General features: G+C 37.5%; 1 protein-coding gene across 10 annotated transcripts in view; it reads right to left on the bottom strand.

Annotated features, from left to right (window-relative positions):
- The window catches only part of ADGRL2 (adhesion G protein-coupled receptor L2), a 485613-nt gene that overhangs the window by 72440 nt on the left and 391705 nt on the right, over positions 1–21468 (bottom strand). For all 10 annotated transcript variants that reach the window (XM_019489074.2, XM_019489075.2, XM_059727993.1 and 7 more), the window contains one exon: positions 20856–21069. In XM_019489074.2, the coding sequence (XP_019344619.1) occupies positions 20856–21069 (214 nt within the window). The remainder of the gene's footprint in view (positions 1–20855; positions 21070–21468) is intronic.

Raw genomic sequence — 21468 nt, 5'->3', positions numbered from 1 at the left:
AAATCAATTCGAAGCATCTGAATTGATTCAGAAAAGCTTCGGCCGATTTGGAGATTCAGTCATAGAGTAAACAGGCAGCTGACAGAGCTGCCTCCAGCTCGTGAGTCTCTTGGGGTTGGGGGAGAGGGAGGGAAAGGGTATGGGCTTGGGGAGGGATTGGGGCTGGGACTAGCTGTCCAGCCAGGGCAGTGGGGTGTGTCACTTAGGGAGGAGGCAGGGGGCACAGGACGTGGGCATGGTAGCACTGGAAGCGGGTGCTCAGCCCTGCTTCTACTTGCCCAGCCAAGACGGGACGGGGGGATGCAGGCATGGCTCACTTCAGGATGGAAGGGAGCAAGCAGCTTCAGGGCACAGCCCCCACTTCCAGTGCTGCCATGCCTGCATCTGCAGCAGCTGGCAAGCGGTGGCAGGGCAGAGCCCCCACACCCAGTGCTGATGCAGGTGCAGCAGCACTGCGAGCAGGAGCTATACCCTGCTGCCGCCCAGAGCGAGCCGTTCCTGCATCGTGCCCCCTCACGCTGGCTGGGCAAACAGCAGCAGGGCATAGCCTCCACAGCTCCCCTTGCCAGGGCAGAGGCAGGGACAGCCAGAGGAGCAGCAGGAGAAGCCCCCATGGCTGCCCTGTCCAGCCCCAGCCTCCGGCACTTTAAAGAAAAAAAACCCCCTGCACTTACCGGATCTGGCAGCAGCAATTGAGGGCTCGTGACAGAGCCCCCCTGTGCAGCACAGGGCAGTGGAGGGCACCCACACAACAGCTGCCCCATGGTGCAGGTACAATGTGGCTCGGCAGGGTGCCATGTGCTGTCTGGAACCTGGGGCGGCTCTACCCATCAGTCAGAGCTGAACACCACTCAGCCCCAGCTCCCAGACAGCACGGCGCCCTGCCAAGCCACACTGCACCCGCGCCATGGGGCAGCTGACGTGTGGGTACCAGGTGAGGGGGGTGATCCCCACTGCCCCCCACTGCACAGGGGGGCTCTGCCATGAGCCCTCAGAGGCCTCAATCGCTGCTGCCAGAGCTGGTGAGTACGGGACTTTTTTTTTCTTTTTTAAATTCCAGGATGCTGGGGATGGGCAGGGCATTCATCAGTGGCAGGGAAATTGGGGATAGGGACCTGTGTGGGGGTGGTTCTGCCACATGGCCCCAGAGCCTCCACAGCCCCTGCTTCAGCACATGACTGCAGGGAACTTTAAATTTTTATTTTTTTTTTTTTAAGTGCCAGAAGGCTGGGGCTAGGCGGGGGATGAGGCTGGGCAGAGCAGCCATGGGGGCTTCTCCTGCAGCTCCCCCCGCCCAGGGAGAGGCAGGCACAGCTGGAGAAGCCACGGGAGAACCTGCAGATACCCAGCTATGCCTGCCTTTCCCTGCCTGATCCGAATCACCGAATCTCTCTGAATCAGCGCTGAATCTTCTGAAGCTCATTTGGCCAAATGGATTCAGGACAGTGATCTGAATCTCCAAATCGAATCACTGTCCCCTGCATGTGCCAAATTTGAATCTGAATTGAATACTTCCCTACTTGCACAGGCCTACTGTGCAGGCATTTAGTACTTCCAATTGTAACAACTGTGTAGTCAGGGGCACATGCAGATGTACCCACTAAAAGCAACCTCAGTACCAGAGGGTTGGAGGGTTGCCAGCGTGACCCCAATATTTTTAAAAAGGCTCTAAAAGGGGATGCAGGGAACTACAGGCCAGTAAAAGCCTTAACTTTGGGTCCTAGAAAACTGGTAGAAACAGTGAGAAAAGAAAAAAAATTGGTCAGCATGTCTTGCTTGTGAGGAATCAACATGACTTTGTCAGAGGGAAATCATCCCTCTCCAACCTACTAGAATACACTGAGGGTCTCAATAAGTAGATGAATCAGGCTGATCCAGTTGACATAATATATTTGGACTTCCAGAAAGCCTTTGACAAGGTCCCCCATCAGAGGCTCTTAACCAAATTAGGTAGTTGAAAGATTATAGGGAATGTCCACCTGTGGATTAGAAACTGGTTTAAAGGTAGAAAGCAAAGCATGAGTACAGTCAGTTTTCAGGTCAGAAAGAAGTAAACAGTGGGGTCCCCCAGGGATCTGTGTTGGGACCAGTGCTGTTTAACAGATTCATAAAGGATCTGGAAAAGAGGGTGAATAGTGAGATGGCCAAAATTGCCAATGACACAAAATTATTCAAACTGGATACAGAAAAGGCTGAAGTACTAAATATCTTTTCCATCTCTGTTTTCACAGTCAAGGTCAGCTCTCAGATTATTGCACCTAGCAGCACAGTTTGAGGACAAGGTTATCAGCCAACAGTGGTGAAAGAACAGGTTAGAGACTAGAAAAGCTGGATGTGTTCATGTTTATGGGGCTAGATAGGATGCACCTGAGAGTGCTGAGGGAATTGGCCAACTTGACTGCAGAGCCACTGGCCATCATCTTTGAAAACTCGTGGTGATCAGGAGAGGTCCCAGACAATTGTGAAAGGGCAAATATAGTACCCATCTTTAAGAAAGGGAAGAAGGAACTACAAGGAACTACAGACAAGTCAGCCTCACCTCAGTCTCTGGAAAAGTCATGAAGCAGGTCCTCAAGAAATCTACTTCTAAGCACTTGGTGATTAGGAACAGTCGGTATGGATTCACCACGGGCAAATCAGGCCTACCTGACTGCCTTGTATAATGAGATGACTGGCTTTGTGGATGCAGGAAGCGCAATGGACATGATATACCTTGAGTTTAGTAAGGCTTTTGGTACAGTCACCTACAACATTCTTGCAAGTAAGTTAATGAAGTAGGGGTTGGATAAATGGACTGTAAGGTGGATACAAAACTGGCTGGATCATTGGGCTCAAAAGGTAGTAATCAATGGCCCAATGTCTAGTTGGCAGCCAGTATGAAGTAGAGTACTGCAGGCATCGGTTCTGAAGCTGGTTTTGTTCAATATCTTCATGAATGACCTGGGAGATGGGATGGAGTGCGCCTTCAGCACGTCTGTAGATGACACCAAGCTGAAGTAGAAGATACTCTGGAGGGTAGGACTAGGATTCAGAGTGACCTAGACAAACTGCATGATTGGGCCAAAGGAAATCTCATGAGGTTCAACAAGGACACATGCAGAGTCCTGCACTTAGGACAGAACAATTTAATGTACCTGTACAGGCTGGGAACTGACTAGCTAAGCAGCAGCTCTGCAGAAAAGGACTTGGGGGTTACAGTGGACTATTAGCTAAATATGAGCCACGGTGTGCCTTGGTTGGAAATAAGGTTAGTGGTGTACTCGGCTGCATTAGCAAAAGCATTGCCAGCAGATCAGGGGAAGTGATTATTCCCCTCTATTCAGTACTGGTGCGGCCATACCTGGAGTATTGTGTCCAGTTTTGGGCCCCCCACTACAGAAGCAATGTGGATAAATAGGAGAGAGTCTAGCAGAGGGCAACAAAAATGGTTAGGGGGCTGCGGCACGTGACTTACGAGGAGCGGCTGAGGGAACTATGCTTATTTAGTCTGAAGAAGAGAAAACTGATAGGGGATTTAATAACAGCCTTCAGCTACCTGAAGGGTGGTTCCAAAGAGGATGGAGCTAGACTGTTTTCAGTGGTGGCAGATAACACAACAAGTAATAGTCTCAAGTTGCAGCAAGGGAAGTTTAAGTTAGATATGAGGAAAAATTATCTCACAGAGAGTAATAAAGCACTGCAGCAGGCTACCCAGAGAGGTGGTAAAAACCTCCCAAGATGGAGATTCTAAGACACAACTAGACAAAGCCTTGGTTAGGACAGTCCTGATTAGAGCAGGGGGTAGGACTAGATGACCTTCTGAGGTCCCTTCCAGCCCTAATTTTCTATGATTCTATTACTGTATTGTAAGGACCAAGGCATGACTGAGCAAATGGGCAACTAAATAGCAGATGAAATTCAATGTAGATAATTGAAGCATGATGCTCCTGGGCAGAAACAACCCAAATTATACCTACACTATGATGGGCTCTACATTAGCTGTTACCACACAGGAAAGATCTAGGAGTCATTGTGGATAGTTTGCTAAAAACATCAGCTCAGTGCTCAACAGTCATCAAAAAGGCAAACAAAATGTTATGGGTAATTACAAAGAGTGGTTTGATTCAGCAAATGGCATTTCTTATGTTCTTATGCCTGCAGCAGCCCATCTAAGCATGACTTGTGGTAAATAAGAAGGTGCAGAGGTACAGCACTGGTGCTCCTGCTTATCCCCTTCCTCAACTGCCTAAGGTGATGGATATGGGGGAGGCAGATGGAATACGTCATGGCCGAAGCAAACACGTTGCATTGCAGCAGTAGTGCAAATGAAAAAAAAAATACTGAAACATCTGATCAGGAATGCCATAAAACTGCCAAAAATGGAGTGCTGCAGTTGACGGATTGGATGTAGTCACATTTCCCATGCATATTTGCTCTGCTAACTCTCTCAATGCATCTACAGATATTATATAATGGGGAGCCAACATCTGTTAAAAGTGTTTTCAGTACTAGGTTTAAATTTAATCTTGGGAAGTTACAGATAACCCCCATGTAAAGTAAGAAGAACCCAGAGATTAGAGCTTTTTAAAAAATATGTATTAATACAACTGGATGATGGAAAAACAGATGTTTTATAAATAAATGTAAGGGATTCATATGTCGTCACTTCAGAAAAACATTACAGGTGCTAGAAATGAAACCTATTCAGTGATCCGAGCCTGACAAAAACATCCAGGTAGGAAAAAAGTTACGAAAATCAGCATTAAGAACAAAAAGTATTAGCCTTCAATCTGGGGAGGCTTGTCCTCTCATTGTTGCAACATCCATGTTGCTACAGAAAAAGTAATACTGGAACAGTTACCACAAGCAGGAAGAGTGAACATTTCCCCCTGTCTGCAATACTAAGTCCACTCTCAGACAGAAACGCAACTTAATAAACATTTTTTAACACTAAAGAATCCCACACTAGGAATTTGCCTATTGCTGCCTATAGGATTCTTTCCTTTGCAAGCCAGATATTACAGGGGGAGTACTTTAAAGGAAAATTGCCCCCATTTTACTAGCTCAAAGGGAAACCAGATTTAGTTCTGCTTTGATGTCAGTTTTAATAATCGAAAGAAAAAATGGGGAGATGCATGAACATATGAGAACAGAATTTGGCCATAAGCATTTTGTTTAAATATTAGAGATTTTTCTGTGACTGTCGAACAATTATGGAAGGCTAGAAATTGGTTTGCGGATCACATTGCTGGTCTCACAATTTACAACACACTTTGTCAAGATGACCAGCCTGAAGCACCAGCCTCAGAAGTACCATTCAGAGTGAAAAAATACTTTTCTTTATGGTAGGAAAGGTTGTTTTTTTTAATGGGAAGAAAGTGTTTTGTGACGAGTGACTCCTCCTCCCAAATCTGACACAACTGGGTTGAGAAAAATGAGTGTAATTTTCTTTAAAAAAATTAATATTCATGATTTGTTGAGTCTTACTAATTACTAAGTAAACATTACATTAGGAAGCTAAATGTTGTGTAATTAATACGGCAAAAGAAGGTGTTCCATAGTAATGTTCCCATTCGTCAAATATATATATGCAGTAATAAGTCATTCCTGTTGCCTATTGCATTGTGGTCATGGGGGATTCTCAAGATTATAACCATTAAGAGTTAATAGTGGGTCTACTTCTAAATATATTTAAATACAACAAGAAAAAGCACAATATCCACAATCTCCTTCATAGGATTATCCCATCTGATTCAATATCAATGGGAGTATATTAGATTTGTATACTGAAGTAATTAAACAGCTTGATTTTTCTTGCTTTCAACCTTACCCTTATTACAATTTTTAATGCATTCAGCTATGACCCAGCTGCTTTTCAGTATTCATGTTCTCAAAGTTCAAAGCAGTCAACTGTTAGAAAGAGAGAACTTTAAACTATTCTTAATTACTCACAGCTAAGCTCTCAGACATACTTCTTTTGTAACCATTCATTCCTATTCAGTATTTTGTTTATTGGTTGGTTTTAATACCCTTATTACAGAGAAATAATCAACTTGAAACTGAGTCAGAAAAAAAAGGTAAAAGTAGGTTGGGTGCTATATGTGACCATAATTTCACTGAGTTTTGTGGCTTTACAGTTGGATTTTTTTCAGAAATTTTTTTTTCTATAATTACTGCTGTGTGAAAGACCAACTAAACCAACAGGAGATACTGATGAACTGACTATGCAGTGGATATAAAGAAACTATAACTAACAGAATCAGATATACAATTACAACAAAAGAAGTATTCTTTTCTCTTTAATCTCTCCTATTAATAGTAATTTTTGGTGCTATTTGTAAGAATGTTTTTATTCTTTAAACATCCTCACATAAAGTACAGAAAGTAAGACAAATGCTAAAGTAAGACTGTGCTTCTTTAAATGTCTTTTATTTGAATTAGATAATTTCTTAAAATAAACTGTTCTTTCTTAAAAGAGAAAAGTAATATGACAATGTGAAACAGAAGGAACCTTCCATGTACTGGGTAATACTGCTGCAGCAGCTCCAGTTGGGGAAACTAAACTGAAAACACATTTACAGGGGTTTTATATTTTTTGCCAGCAAGAACACAACATGGGAATAAGGGTGCTATGTGTTTGGTTAGTGTACTAAGCAGTATTAGCAGAGCTTGGTTAACACATTTTGTGGCGTTCACTATGCAAACTGCCCAAGTAAGCCATTTTACCACCGAGATGGAACTAACACACAGGTACATATGAAGCTTTTATAACTCACCATCATGGTATCTGAGTAATTTACACACATTATTCTCATTTACCCTAAGCCATAGGCACTGAATTTTTTTTTTCTCTAGTTTTATTTTTTAAAAAACCTTTCATTTAGTTATTAGTATAAATCAGCAGATTCTTGAAGCATAACATCTAATTAGGTGTGAACATACAGATATTCTAACTAATGATTACTGGGACTTTCATAAAAAGAAGCACCATTTTTGGGTGCTACACAGGTTTTGGGTGAAAAAATTAACCTTTGATGTTAATTTAAACACTTTATAGTCTAGTCTTTCCAAAGCACAGCACTAGACTATAATATATAGCAAACCTAAGGAAAAATCCCAACCAGAGTATTTCATAGTTAGACACAGTGCTGCAATTAACACCCAAAGGTAAAGAGCACAAGATGATAAAAAGTCTTTTAAGATCACTTTTGCAATACTGTAATTCTTATTTTATCCATGGCTTGGCATTTAGCATTTTCATAATGTAGTTAAAAGTTTTATAACTTAAGACTGCTACCTAGTTGCTTTAATGTGATATTCTGAGTTATATATTGTGTCATAAATTACTGAAAGTATGCAGTCTTATCCTTCATGTTAATTTGCATAGTTCTTAAATATAGTTAACATGGCCTGAAAAGCCACTTTAATTAGTAAAATAAGCAGTTTTAAAATGACAGTGGTGATTTGTTAATACAAATTCTGATATTGTGGAAACCTTGATAATTCCTTCCATTTTTACTGGACCTTTGGGTCAGTTTAATGCAAATTAGGCTGGAATCACTCGGAGTCTTATTAATTCAGCACAACTCTTTTGTTTGCAGAAATGCACATTCAACATAAATGTAGCTTAGCTTTAATAGGAAAGTAAGACTTATTTACAGAGCAAGCCACTGAGACCAGGTTGAAAGTGAAAGGTCATCAGGTCTCACTACGATGTGCAGTGAAGAACATCATTCCAAATAGAAAGAAAAAAGTCTAGCTGTTCTTTACACATGCATATTTCTCCAATTTCAAGACTGCTTTTTGAATAATTAACAAAATATATATTATGACCTGTATCAATTAGGAGCAATTATTTATAAAAATGTTCACCTACTGCAGTTTGCACATAGAGAAACAATCACAATTTTAACAAGGGAAATGGGAAATCGCTATGGGATGCCCTACTTAGATTAAATTAGCAAGAAACTTGTTACCAGACCATATAAAAGATACAGCATAATAAGACATGACCTTGCAGAACCTTGGAGCCAATCTGTGATTTTTCCCCCCTAACCCTCGCTAATTATCTGCAAAGTTACAGACCCTTTTGTGGCAGGTTATTTTTCTTTGAATAGTGAGGGGTTTTTGGCTTTTAAATATTTAATTAGTCTTATGATATGAGAATTGTTGCACATGCCAAGTGCTTCGATTTTCAGACTGTGTTCTTCCTAATTATGTTCAGATTTAGATTGGTCATCCCAAACCTCTCGCTCTTGTAATTATTTACTCCTTAAAGATCATTCAGCGGAGAAATATTTTTCACCCTTATGGCTCTTCCTTTCCACAAATGGCTTTTCTGGTCCGTTAATTACCCACTCAGAGGATTAGAGTTTGTAATAATGCAAAAGAACCTGCATGCAAGATGAGTTTTACAGGGTGAAAAAGAATAAATTGTTTTTTATAAACTTGCCCTTGGGAATATCCCTTTTTGGTTATGATTTTCATCAACACAGAACATGCACCAGTGCTAGGTATCTGTCGATTCCACAGGGTTATGGCCAGTAACTCAATTGTGAAGCACAAGAGAACTCCAGAGGCAAAATACAGAGCAAAAGTTGAATTTTTAGGCCTCCCGATAACTAACATTTTCTCTCCCTTTCATTTTTTCTTGTATTTATTAGGTTTTCATTTGCTAGGTTTTAATTTCGTATCTTTAAAAGGTATACATGTTGAACTGATGACTAATAGCAAAATTACAGCCTTTTGATTTCATCTTCTGATTTTTTTCCAGTGTGGTTTAAAGCTTGAGACAGAAGTGCTGTCCCTTGGTAGGGTCTGTAATCAACTCGGTAACAGAGGTATCATTTTCTATTAAAATGTATTTCAGAGACCCTACTACAAGAACTTTCTTTTATTCAAGGAGGAAAGCCTGTCACAAAAGCACTGTTATTCATTAACCATAGTGATGTCTGGATCTAATTATCATCTGGAAAGCTCACAAGGCTTCCAGGTACAGCACTTCCTCTGCAAAGCAATCTTTCTACTCTTCTAACTCAAGAAATAGAGTGGTGCTTTTTTTTTTTCTTTTGGATTTGCAGTTTGTGGATTAAATTACTTATTTGAATTGTGTTTTTTCTGAAGCCTGGTGTGTCATGCCTTAACCTAATAAAGTGGGGTGGATTTCTTTTGTTTGTTTGCTTGTTTTGCATTTGCAGATATGAGTGCTATGGCTTTTACATAAAAAGTCAAGTGGGCTCACCTGCATAAGAAATGTATGAGAAAATTCACTGAATCACCTCTGTCAACTCAGAACTAATCTTAAATCATGTCAAAAATATTCATAATCTAATCCTTTTTATCAAACTGCCTACCACTGTAGGAGTCTCATGTGTTGGCACAATTAAGAACTCCATGTTAGCTATACATAATGCTGCATTACATTTGATGCAAATCCTTTTCTATTGAAATAAGCACTGGGTTGACAGCAGGAAGAGGCTGATAAGAAAGCAACAAGGCATTGCTGATGGCATTCGTGATAACTGAACACTAACTCATATGTATTCCATCTACAGCATATTACCCAAAGTGCTCTTTTTTAAATGCGACTCCAGGAGGTGTCCTTTTGCTGTATCTCAGTCACAAAGGCAGAGAAATTATCTAAGAAAGCTAAATATACAAAGTAAATGATGGTTTTTTATACCCATCTGTGAAGCTGGCACTAGAATAATACTCTGAAGGCAGTATCTGTGCTGCTACATTCTAGATGAGAAAACACCTACAGCTTTGGAAGCATAACAGTACAGTTGAGTGCACTGCATATAAGAAATGAAGTTAACATTGGAAGGCTGATGGGTATGAACCATTTATTGTTACTCTTAAATAAAAAATAACTGAGCTTAACTTGGTTATTGTTAAATAGAAACAGGTCTCATACAAGCCCTAGGGTTGGGGAGCACAGTTTGATTTATGCTGAAACAATAGTTCCCTAGTGCTTAGATTAAATAGATTTTCAAAACCACTTGCCCTTCACTGAGAAATCGCAGGGAAGAAGTTATAATGGAAGCAAAGACCAGCAAAGTTAAAGATCGGTCACTAAGAATGTAATATGGAAGTTTTTGTACCTGTAAGAACAATAGTACCTATGCAAACCATATGTACCTACGTTTTTAATTAACTGTTACTGCAAGGTATTAAGGCTAAATGAGCTTGGTCAGGGATACAGGGTTTGTGTTGCACGTAGTAGAAGTCAGAGATACAGTTTCCCCTATAGTTTGCTTGAGGAAATGCTTTTGATATCCTGGCTTCTCTTTGAAGGTTTCTAGAGTTTATTTTATATGTGTATTACAAACTGAAAATTCAAGGGCTCCTGTAAATGCCCTATTTTAGTGACAGCCTGAAAAAAAAATGACTGAAGATAGTAAATTTGAAGTGTAGAATTCTGTACCTTAATTGTATTATAAAACAGATTTGACATTGAAAATTTATATAAGAATTTTCTCCCAATTGCTGTTTCCATAGCAAGCTAAAAATATTACACTGAGTACTCGGTAAAGTATTCGGTCTATGTTACACTCTAAGACTGTATTAACTTCATAGCAGTAACTTGTTTTATAGGCTCAGTTCATCATGACCTATAAAATGTTAGGCTGAAGTGCTTTAAATATCTGCTAACACCATGTGCAAGCCAGGGAATACAAGGCAGTGTGCTGTGAAGCAGCAAAGACAGTACTCTTCTGAGAAACTAGCATGCACTCTTATGTCACTGATATAAACAGGGTAAGCATGTTAAATAATGTATGACACAGACAGCCAATCTTTATACAAAAGTGAAATCCTAGCTGACTTTTTCAGCTTTGTTTTAATATTAACAATTTTAAAATTGCAAAGTGTATACATCAGTCTAAAAAAATAAAAATAAAAAAAATCAGATTTTAATATTTTAACTTTAAAAATGCACCACCATCTATATTTCATTTAGTATGCTTATGGCAATTAGATTACATAAAGAATCTTTTTAATTGGTAGTTACATATATTGCTAATTATTGTTCTATATTATGTCAAAAATAAAGTATGAAGAAGGGAATTATCTATGTCTTTCAGTAATCATGGTCTATTTATTAAGCAATTAGTTGCAACTTCATTATTAGAGAGAAAAGAAGTGCTGCAACATTGTGCTAGTTGTATCTTTGACCCTTAAACCTTTCCATTTCAGCAACCTCATTAATGTCAAAATGCCATTAGAATGTCTACCCACTTTAAGACTGTATAGAGCTTGGGCAAATGCAAAATCTATGGAGTTCAATAAAAAGTGTTTTCTTGTTGCATTCAACTAAACAGCTTAATTGAGCCACAAGGTCAAAGGGTTCTTTTTATTATAACTAGGAGATTATTCTGTGGCAGAAGTAAACTTCCAGAATGTTAAATGTGTACTTTTCTGCATCCCACTGTAGCCATTTTTTGATTTCTGAATCCTTGGTGTGTGTGGGAGGGGATGTGGGGGGAGAAGTCTTTTCTTTTTTCCCCACAGCTAAACAGACTCAATGTCGTAATTTTTCTACACTTTATTTCCTTTGCTTTATTACTACTTAAAACTTTGTTGCTGATGCCATTGCTACCCCTGATTTCATGCAACTGAAAAGTTCTCATAATCTACTAAAATACACTTAATTCATACTAATCTCTCCTAATTTAAGATCTATAACCTTCCCACCACTACCCATCTTAACATACCTTTTACATGTCAATCCTGTTTACTAAGTGATATTCAACAAACCTCCTATAGAGCAATGAACCTTAACGGTCAACTTTTAATTGCCTCACACAGGAAACTACATTACTATTAATTCCACAGTAACAGTATAAAATAAAACTATTGCTTCTCAAACTCTAGAGCAATTAGACCTCTCGGCTATTTGGCTAACTCTGTTTCATGATACCCAGTGCAGTTAATTATATTTTTTGATGTTAATAGTATCTGTCAGTTTCAAGCATAACTCGTCTTTGATGAATATTTAAATTATATTTGAATAAAAAAATAATCTTGGTTACATTTCATATTCAGCCGTCATCACAGCTTAATAAAGGTCTCCTCAGCAAAGGTTGAGATAAATGGTTATGTGAAGGGATGTATAAAAGTCCTAAATCAACTTATCTGATAATTTGGTTGTTTTGACTAGTATTGTTAGTGAATATAACAAAGTGTTCATGGAGGTAAAATGAACAGTCTCAAAACTCCTGAAGTGATGGTTTATGTCTACAAAACTGTCTTAGCTATTTATAAACATATTCTATTTTTATATTATATATACCAGACTATAAATTAACTAGGGAAACATCTCAGGGCTAGATCAGAAAATGACAAAGTGAATAAAAGGTATAGAAATTATCTAAGATAATGGGAAATTCTAAATTGAGTGTATTAAGGATATAGCGAACATCTCAGCCAAGCTCTTACTTATATTATTGAAAAATCAAATAAAGCCATTGAATAAACTGTGTCAATCTATATGGTAAGGAATATGATATATAGGACAGATGATACATGTTTTGTAAAACTCGCATATGGAATGCATGCTGGGTTGCTAAGGTCTCAAAATACAAACTAAACTGTCAGTCTACAGGCAGTTTAATAATATAATAATGTCCCTTGGATTTTTAAGTCAAATTAATTCCTTATTCCAAATAGGTGGCAGTTTATATTAAGAACTTTTCTTGTTACAATCTCTCCATTACTTAAAACAGTTACAGGAACATTGATTAATCTAAAAATCTGGTTCTGCAGAAAGCCACTGTCATTAGAAATATCATTGATGGCTGGTTCGCCTCAAATATCTGTTGAGTACGTCACAAACTAAAGCATTAGTATTCAGACTATTCATGTTATGACAGAGCACTCTGACTCATTATGCCAATAAAAATATTTCTTTCACACACAAACTTGTTTTGTATTAGGAATGAAAGAGTGAAAATTAGCACTATCAAGTCAGGTTTTTACCATCTCCTGAGGGTGACAACTTTTTCCTTTAATAAAAAAAAATAGATTCAGTAGACTATTATGGTTTTGGTCTGCTTAATCAAAGGTACAGAATATTTATGAAAGGGAAGCCTTATCAAAAAATGGATTATATATTGAGAATAAAGCCTGTATTTTTTCCTACATTTGAGTCATGGTTCAGTCTTTTGACTAGTATATAGAAAAAAAGCAAAATACAAATAGGCAGGTAGAATGAGCTACATCCAGAAATTCAGTTTAAACTGAAGGACACTTTAAGAGCAGAAGTCATTCAGATTTTAAACAATGTCTAAAATGCTGACAATATCTGGTTCTGGTGATCATGTACAATATGGGTTTGTCAAGGGCATATCAGAAGTCCCAATTAAAAACAATGACATACCAAAATAAAACAAGATCTCTTATTAAATGCAAGTCATTTAGTATGGAAGCTACCATATACATGAATTCAGGAACTGTAGTTAACCAACTACCACCACTACTCTGTTACTTTTGATCATGAAAAGGACAGCAAATAACCAAGGTATCCAGTGAACAGAAATAGAAAAAAGCAGGTTACAAGTCTTACCGTGAGACACCTTTCACTACAAAATAGGTAGGTAGGAGATAAAGCCTTGCCCATAATAATAGTTTTAACCACATTAACAAATGCAATTTTGAAGCACAGTAAGGCTCAGAATCAGGTTTGAGCCCTGTCAAATGTAGTTATGTTGAGACGTTCTGAAATGGTTCTCAGCAGGTAGTGTGCAATGTGCTCACTGCTATAACTGTTTTCTAAACCAGTTTTTGCTTGCCACTAATGCAGACAGGGCTTAAGACGCTAGAGCGTTTCACTCTGATGAGATTAATCAGCGGGGATGGGCTATTTACACTCCATCCGAGTCTGGTGAAAGGTTTACTTTATTCATTTTCATTACAAAGAACCAGTCATATTTTCACTTCTAAGGAAGATAATATGACATGCCAATGTTTCTTTTGTAGACTTGACAAGCAAAGAGCACATGTAACACTTGTAGGATGTGTCTTTTGAGTAGAAGGGTAACTTGTTTTGCTTTCTTTCAATAAATGAAATTTAATTTTTTTGTATTGGCTTCACTGTTAGAGAAAGAATGAAGATGTTCATTCTTTCTTTTGTTTTCTCTCACCATCTTCTACGCCTGCAAAATAATGGCCACTTCCCAACATATTTGTAGAGATTAAGAAAAAAGGAAGAAGGACACTTCACAAGAAAGCACTACGGAAGCTACTTGATAGGTAAGTGACCATACATGCTGGTTTGCATGGGACAGTCCTGGATTTTGGAGGCTGGTTCCAGCTGGACAGTGAAAATTAAAATAAGCATCCTTGGTGCAGGGTGCAGTCCCACAAGGAAGTGGTATGCCATGAGCTGTTAAATAGGAAGCCCTAGCAGAAAGAAAAATATCCCTAAAATAGGTTAGCTTGATTAGTGGAACAGCAGTTGAAAAGGTGAGATGATTGTTAACACCTGTGAAGTAAAGAACAATGGGTTATTAACTGGCCACTGACTCCCTTAGCTGTCTGACTAGATACCACAGCTGCACCACATCACCCCAGCCCTGCCTCTTCCTTCACCAGCACCACTGGCTTGGGAGAAGTGTGTGTGGAGGGGAGGGGGTGGCAGCAAATGCAGTGTCCTGGATTTCACATTTTCCCATATGGCCACCTTATTGATAGGCTCTCAGACCTGACTGTTTGTGGAACAGGACACGGGTCTTTTAAACTTCACAGGCCCTCAACTTATGTGCCTGCTGAAGATAAGTTATGGGCACAAGGTTTGAAGTATTACACTGTAAGCGCAGTGCCTAGTACCAAGGACTTTAAGCAGGGACCCCTCTGTTATCATACTGGACATAAGCTTAATTTATGTCCCCATTCTCCAGAGGTGGGTTGAGATGCTTGAAGGTAGGCAGACAATAACAATATTAAAGGATTCTACCTTTAGCTCTTTTTTGTGCCCCATCCTCCTCTTTGAAGAACATTTTCAGAGGGTGTTTTTGTAAGTGAAAGGCCCCTAATTTGATTTACTAGATCTTCTGAACTCGTCTTAGATCTTAGGATCACAGGAAAGTAGGGATGGAAGGGACCTCATGAGGTCATCTAATACAGCTTCATCTTGCATGCTTTCTAGAATAAACAGACAAACAAACCTATGAGGCTCTGTTCATGTCTTTATAGATATATTTTAGTACTGTTAAACAAGCCCAATATACTTGCAGCAATCTTACACTGCTGATAAAGAGTATACATCATGGAAAAGAAAATGATTACTTGAAATATAAGCTCTCTAGGCAGGGACAGTTTAAGTTCTGTTTCTACAGAGCCTAACACAATGCACTGCTGTTTCATGATTCGGCTCTTAAATTTTACAGTAATATTGATAATAAAAATGATAAATAATAGATGCCAGATTGTGTGTTACATACATTTAAGCAAGGTGGGGCAACCAAACAAGTGTTTCAATACAAAATTTCTTATAATTCATATTCATTTGGAGAATTCCACACAAATATGAGAAAATACTTGGAGGACCCAGCTTCAGTGGCAGCACGCCTTTCATATGGTTTGCTCCATTGTTGCCTAGCCCCTCATGTTTACAGCCATATGGAGCTTCTACAGACGTGCAGGGAACCTGCTCCGACACACTGGAAACCTGATGTATCAGAGTAGCCTCAAGTAATCGAGTCTGCTGGAGCACGGAAGTTGACATGCTCCACTGCGTCACGTGTATCAGTGCCCATGTGCAACCTTGTGCTGAAAAAATGGCGATAGGGTGCTTTGAAATAAAACATGTTCAATAAGCTTTAGTTCAAAGCACGCTACTGCCATTTTTTCAGCGTGGGGAAACTGATACACGTGACACACGGGTGTTTTAATTAGCATGGTTCGCTAATTAAAGCACCTGGTGCCATGTCCCGGAGCACATGTAAAAATGGCTGTGGCTACTAACCCACAGTCAAAGTTTTTGAAGACTAGGCAATAGGATGAGTCTTGGTTTCACTCACTCACTCAAAAAAATAGACTTTAAGTGGTATTTATATAATTTTCCAGGTTCTGCTGTATTTGATTGCACGATCAAGATTTTGTCAATGAAATCCGAATACTTTTTGAAAGAATTATTTTTCAGAATAAGCAAATGAATTCACACATGTAACAATTTTTAGTTAGTGTTTATCATCTTTTTTTATCTTTACCCTTAATTTTTTTGGTTTTAGGTCCCATTACATATTTAAAAGGCAGTGACAAATTTACTTGAGTAAACTTATTAGTAGATATAAACTTTAAAACATTATTTTAAGAAGAAGAATTAAATATTTGCACCCCTTCCTAAGGTGCACTGTGTTTGTGCATGTGTATTTTTAAAAGATGGAAACAATAAGCATAGAGAATATTTAGCTATGGATCATGACAATCTCCTTAACTGAATCCTTTTTTCTTCCTGTTCATTATAAAGACAAGTCCAATTATATAAAAGAGGCCACAAAGTAAGTATGAATAGGATCTACATAAAGACTACTTTTCATTGCTACAGTACAGCAAAGGGTATTTCTTAAATCCAAATAGTTAACTTCATGCTAGCAGTTCAACCAATGTACAAAATAATTTAATGATACAGAGGAAGTCAGCTGTAAAGACTTGAACACAGAACTCCTGAGCTTTTTGTTTTGTTTTTTTATAATCACTAGAGCATACAAAATTTCTATCTGCAAAATATCTAAGCTTTTAAAGAAAGCCATAAGGTCCTTGAGATACACACACACACAGAACAAGTGATCCATTTCCATTATACTAAAATTACAGACTTCTGCTGTTGTTATAAGTATTTATTGACCAGTACTCTTATCTACCATTATCCAAAAGTTATTCTAAATATAAATGGAAAAATTGACATATACTCTTTCACATTATCAGAAACAACTACTAAACCAAAGGAGTTGGCTTTTTTTTAATCCTATCCATACTCTGAAGTAGAAAACGATAGCTGTTAACTGCCACGCCCATTGAAATGTTATGGGATATCTAATTTCTAAAATGTATGATTCCAAATATTTTAAAATGTTTCATTACCTGAAAGTTATTAAAACTTAAAGGCAGCAATAGGAGTCATATAGCTTTCAGTGCCTGTCTTGACAGAAACCTGTAGGGATGATATGCAGTTTCTCAGTATGTCTGCAAAGTTTGGCTTTGAAGTTGAAACTACAAGCAGAAAATCTTAAAACTAATAGGCAGTCTGAAAGTAACTCAAGCAAAGTGTCTTTATTCTACTTAAAACTGAATTAGAACAAAAACTGTCTTCCAAGTGTAACTTTTAAAAAAGTATTTTTCAAGTGCACTAATATGTCTACAGAATACAATAGCAGTCAGTCATGTTAACTTCAAAGTCTCGTGACAGTTTCTAGCTTCAGCTTGTTTCACAAGCAAGAAACTGGAGCTTTTGTTTTCAGACATTTTGTACGTCTGGTGTTTCCCTTTGTTAGTTTATTTCTTAAAGTGTACGGAAAAAACAACTGTATAAATAGTAAATTTGTCCCTGGGGGGCAGAGTTAATATGTATCAAAGTGCTCAGATGTTTTTACACATAAAAAACACCATATGGCTTGGACCCTAGTGCTGGTCAAATATATTGTTCCTCTTCTATCAAGTATTTTAACAATATTATTGCCCTACACCTGCCAGTTAACACAACTAAATAAATGCCAGGGTTTGGGGAAATACAATTTCATCCATGTTTCCATCTCATACCAGAAATTATGGAAACTTGTGGGTTTGAGGACAAAGGGTTATAACTCCCTTTTTAAGCTACATTTTAACTCCTGTGTCATGAAGCTTTACATGAATGTAACAAAGATGTGAAAGCTTTTATATTAGAATCTTTAGGTTAAGATTATCAACAAGTAAAAATTTTATAAATACTTAAAAATGTTAAAATCAAAGTAATGACTACATCAGTGCTCTAGAACTAGGCACATTAAAGAAAAAATAATAAGTATTAAGGTAGTCTTGAAGAGAAAGAAAATAGTACAAGACAGTTGTTGGTATGATTATCTAGTAGTATCAACTGTGACTAGGTGCTGTAGGAGAAGAGAAGCAGATAGTTTGCTAAACCCTAGAATCTTCTATAACCTAATCAGGGCTTCTGATAACATGTTTCTACATTAAAATTGGATAGGTCATCTTTTTTTCAATTTCCAGTCTTCATAGTATTGATTTCGCTATTATTATTCTTATTGAAATGATAATAAATGCAAAAGCTGCTGAGCAATACAGCAAATGCATGATTAATGCTTGCTAATTACTAAACCTTGGTCTACAAATTAATGACTTTGCACACCTTAAGTTGAAGGCGTTGGCAACAAATAAATGGCTAATTAACCTCAAGCACTGTTAAACAGATAATTCTCCTGAACTATAAAGCAAATGTTGTCAGGAATTGTTAAGTTGTGATACAGAAAAAAAATTGTGTTCTTCTCAAAAACTGATAAAAATGGTTTCCTTCTTACATAAATATACCAACAAACTAAGAATCTTCTCTCTCAGGTAGAAGAGGTGAACACTGATAGGGCTCACAGCATTGCATTTCAGACACTCCTGGTGCCATTATGGTCCTGTCATACAACACAATCATTCTCTAAAATACACTTCACTGAGAACCACCAACAGTGTGTTTTCAAGATCCAAATAAATAAATAAGCAAACAAATTACTGTGATATTATTTATAAGGAAAACAAGAACAGCAAATAATTAACAGAACGTTGCAACTTTCTTTTACACTAACAGTAGTGTGAATTGAGCAATTTTAAAGGAAACAATGAGAGATGCAGGGAAAAATGCTTCCCTATTTAATATAATTAATTCTATATCTGAAAAAGAAAAGTACAATAAAACATTTCCCAAATACTGGAAATGCGAGACAAAGGGACAAAAAATGTAGTGTTTGCTGTTTCCTTGGATAACAAAAATAGAAGCAAAAAGACTAAAAAAGACAAGCACTGCTCAAATTTCCTAAACCTCTGACACATGGGTGTTCAAAACCATTTTTGAATCTCACTGCAAAAAGAAAAACATCTAAGAGTTCTGCAGATCACGGAAATTCAAAAATACTTCTGCAACCACCGAAGTCATAAAATGTGCTGACTGAAAAAGAAGGATCTCAGCTTCAGCTGGATGGCACTTTCAGGAAGCCTGTGTCTTTATATTTACATCCAACTATGATAATCCTGATATTCGCACTGAGGATGAGGAGGACTTTGATCAAAACACAACATGCATTTTACACAACAAGAAAGTCTACAGAGAGGTACTACATTTACAAAAGCAATTGAAGGTGGTTTCAAAGGGACTTGACAGATTAGAGGCTGATGACACTGCTGCTGTCTCAGTCTCAGTGGAACTCTGTATTGATCTAATTAACAACAATGAACAAGAACCACAAAAAGACAATTCAAACCTAATTCAAAGCAGTTATGGAACCTTTCCATTACATAGATGTGATTAGCTATGGAGTCTTTCCATTACTAATCGCAAATATAACTGGTATATGATGAGCACTGAACAAAAAGAAAGGCTGAAATATAATGGAACATAGTACTAAATTCCTTGATTTTTCCTTGTATCATTTAAAATTGAAGAACCAGATTTCTACCCCAACTTTCTCTCTCTGACAGATGCTGTGTTCAATAGTGGAAAGTAACTGAAATAAAATTGCAGAAAAAGAAACAAAACCTCTTAAGCTAACTGCTGAAAAGTGGCATGTGTTGGTAAACTTGTATTGCTACCAAAAGGAAGATTTTTTTAATAAATAAAAGGTATATGCTAAATTAAATGCTAAACTGGAAAATGTGTTCTTAGGTTTTATTTTGTGTTATTACAAAAGCATCTTTTTATGTTTTTATGTTCCAGAAAAATATACTTAAAATATAGTAAAAATAAAATCATAAAAAAATTATTGTACATATTACACATCTTTGGAAGAGTGTCATATTTTGTAGTAATTTTTTCAGCTCCTTCCCCCTAAAAACTGAGATGCGTGTGTGTGGTTTAATTAGGGCCCCCTCCAATTAATTAGGCCCCCCTCCAAAGGACATTTTGCAGATAGTCTCTATTTATCATCTTAACAGACTTATACGTGTGTGGAAAAAATACCTGTTACTGATCTATATTACATTTGCCAAAGATGCTAGCACAGGCTGACCTTTACTAGTGCTTGGCCTATGATGGAGAATTTCTACAAATCCTAAACGGAGACCCAGCCTCTGTGATTATTTTGTACAATTATTTTACTGGTTCAACAAAGAACTAATTAAACCTTGGAGTGAAAAGAATAACTCCAAAGTAAGACCATCTGAAAGCAGTTTTATCCTCTAAGAAGATCCTATCCATATCCCAACATAAGAACTTACTTGACTGTACAATCTTTTTTAAAAAAATGTTAGTTGTACCAAGTGTTTTTTGTAGATGAAGACGAACTCAAGTTATTGATTATATTAATACAACTTAGAACAGACATTTAAAAACTGTTTAAAGATGTAGAATTCATTTGAATATTTTTTAGTTCAGTCTGACGTCTTAAACACAAGGATATAGTGAAACTTCAAATAAGTGAATTGTTTTATTCTCCTTGCAATCACCTTCTGCTTTCTTACTTCTGTCAGAGACCAAGAAAAAAGTTTAAACATTTTTTCTGGCAGCTAGGTTTTCGTTTTTTCCAGTACTACTATATGAAAATAATAAAGATACTTGCATTTTATTTCCATGAGACAAAATGCAAATTAGTAAGTACATTATATGATTTCTAAAATGTATATGCTCACTAATTATGTATCAAATTAAGCCGTCTTAGAAATACCATATGTATATTTACCTTTGTGTCATAATTTTGTAGGCATCTGGAAGGAAGCATTCTGTGTTCTCCATCTGGAAAGGGTCAGCATCACAAATCTTGTCATCTGTCCTTCCATAATTAGCACTTTCTATCATAATGACATCACTTCCTGGACACCGAAGGTCTATGGAGTAGCCTTCACAGGACAGTTCCCTCCTAACTAAACCAAATGGTAAAGCTGCTCGGCTGAAACCTTAAAAAACAAACAAACAAACAAAAAACCCAATGAGAACAAGTTTGAGAAAAGGGAGACACTTTTGGACATATGAACTGATATTATACTTCCTATCTTGCAGTGAAGGAGACAAGAATAACACAAGGATGCTACAGATATTCAAGCATATACAGAAAATGTTTGCAATTCTAAACCATATAGGCTAACTGCAAAATCTCCTTAAAAGAGCAGAACATTTTCCAAAGAACTAAACATATACTGAACTGGTTTAGAAAGGGCAGATCCTGAACAACGCACAAAATAAGTAATAACAGGCATAAAAGAAAACGACAGAAGCAGCACGAGGCACCCACAATGGCAGGGTCTTCTCCTGGTTTCTGCCATTTTCCATTAATTATGACATTCCATTTTAAAACA

The sequence above is a fragment of the Alligator mississippiensis genome, chromosome 5, assembly GCF_030867095.1.
Source record: "Alligator mississippiensis isolate rAllMis1 chromosome 5, rAllMis1, whole genome shotgun sequence".
Lineage (NCBI taxonomy): Eukaryota > Metazoa > Chordata > Crocodylia > Alligatoridae > Alligator > Alligator mississippiensis.
Note: the sequence above shows the minus strand (reverse complement) of the source record. Positions and strands in the feature narration are given on the sequence as shown.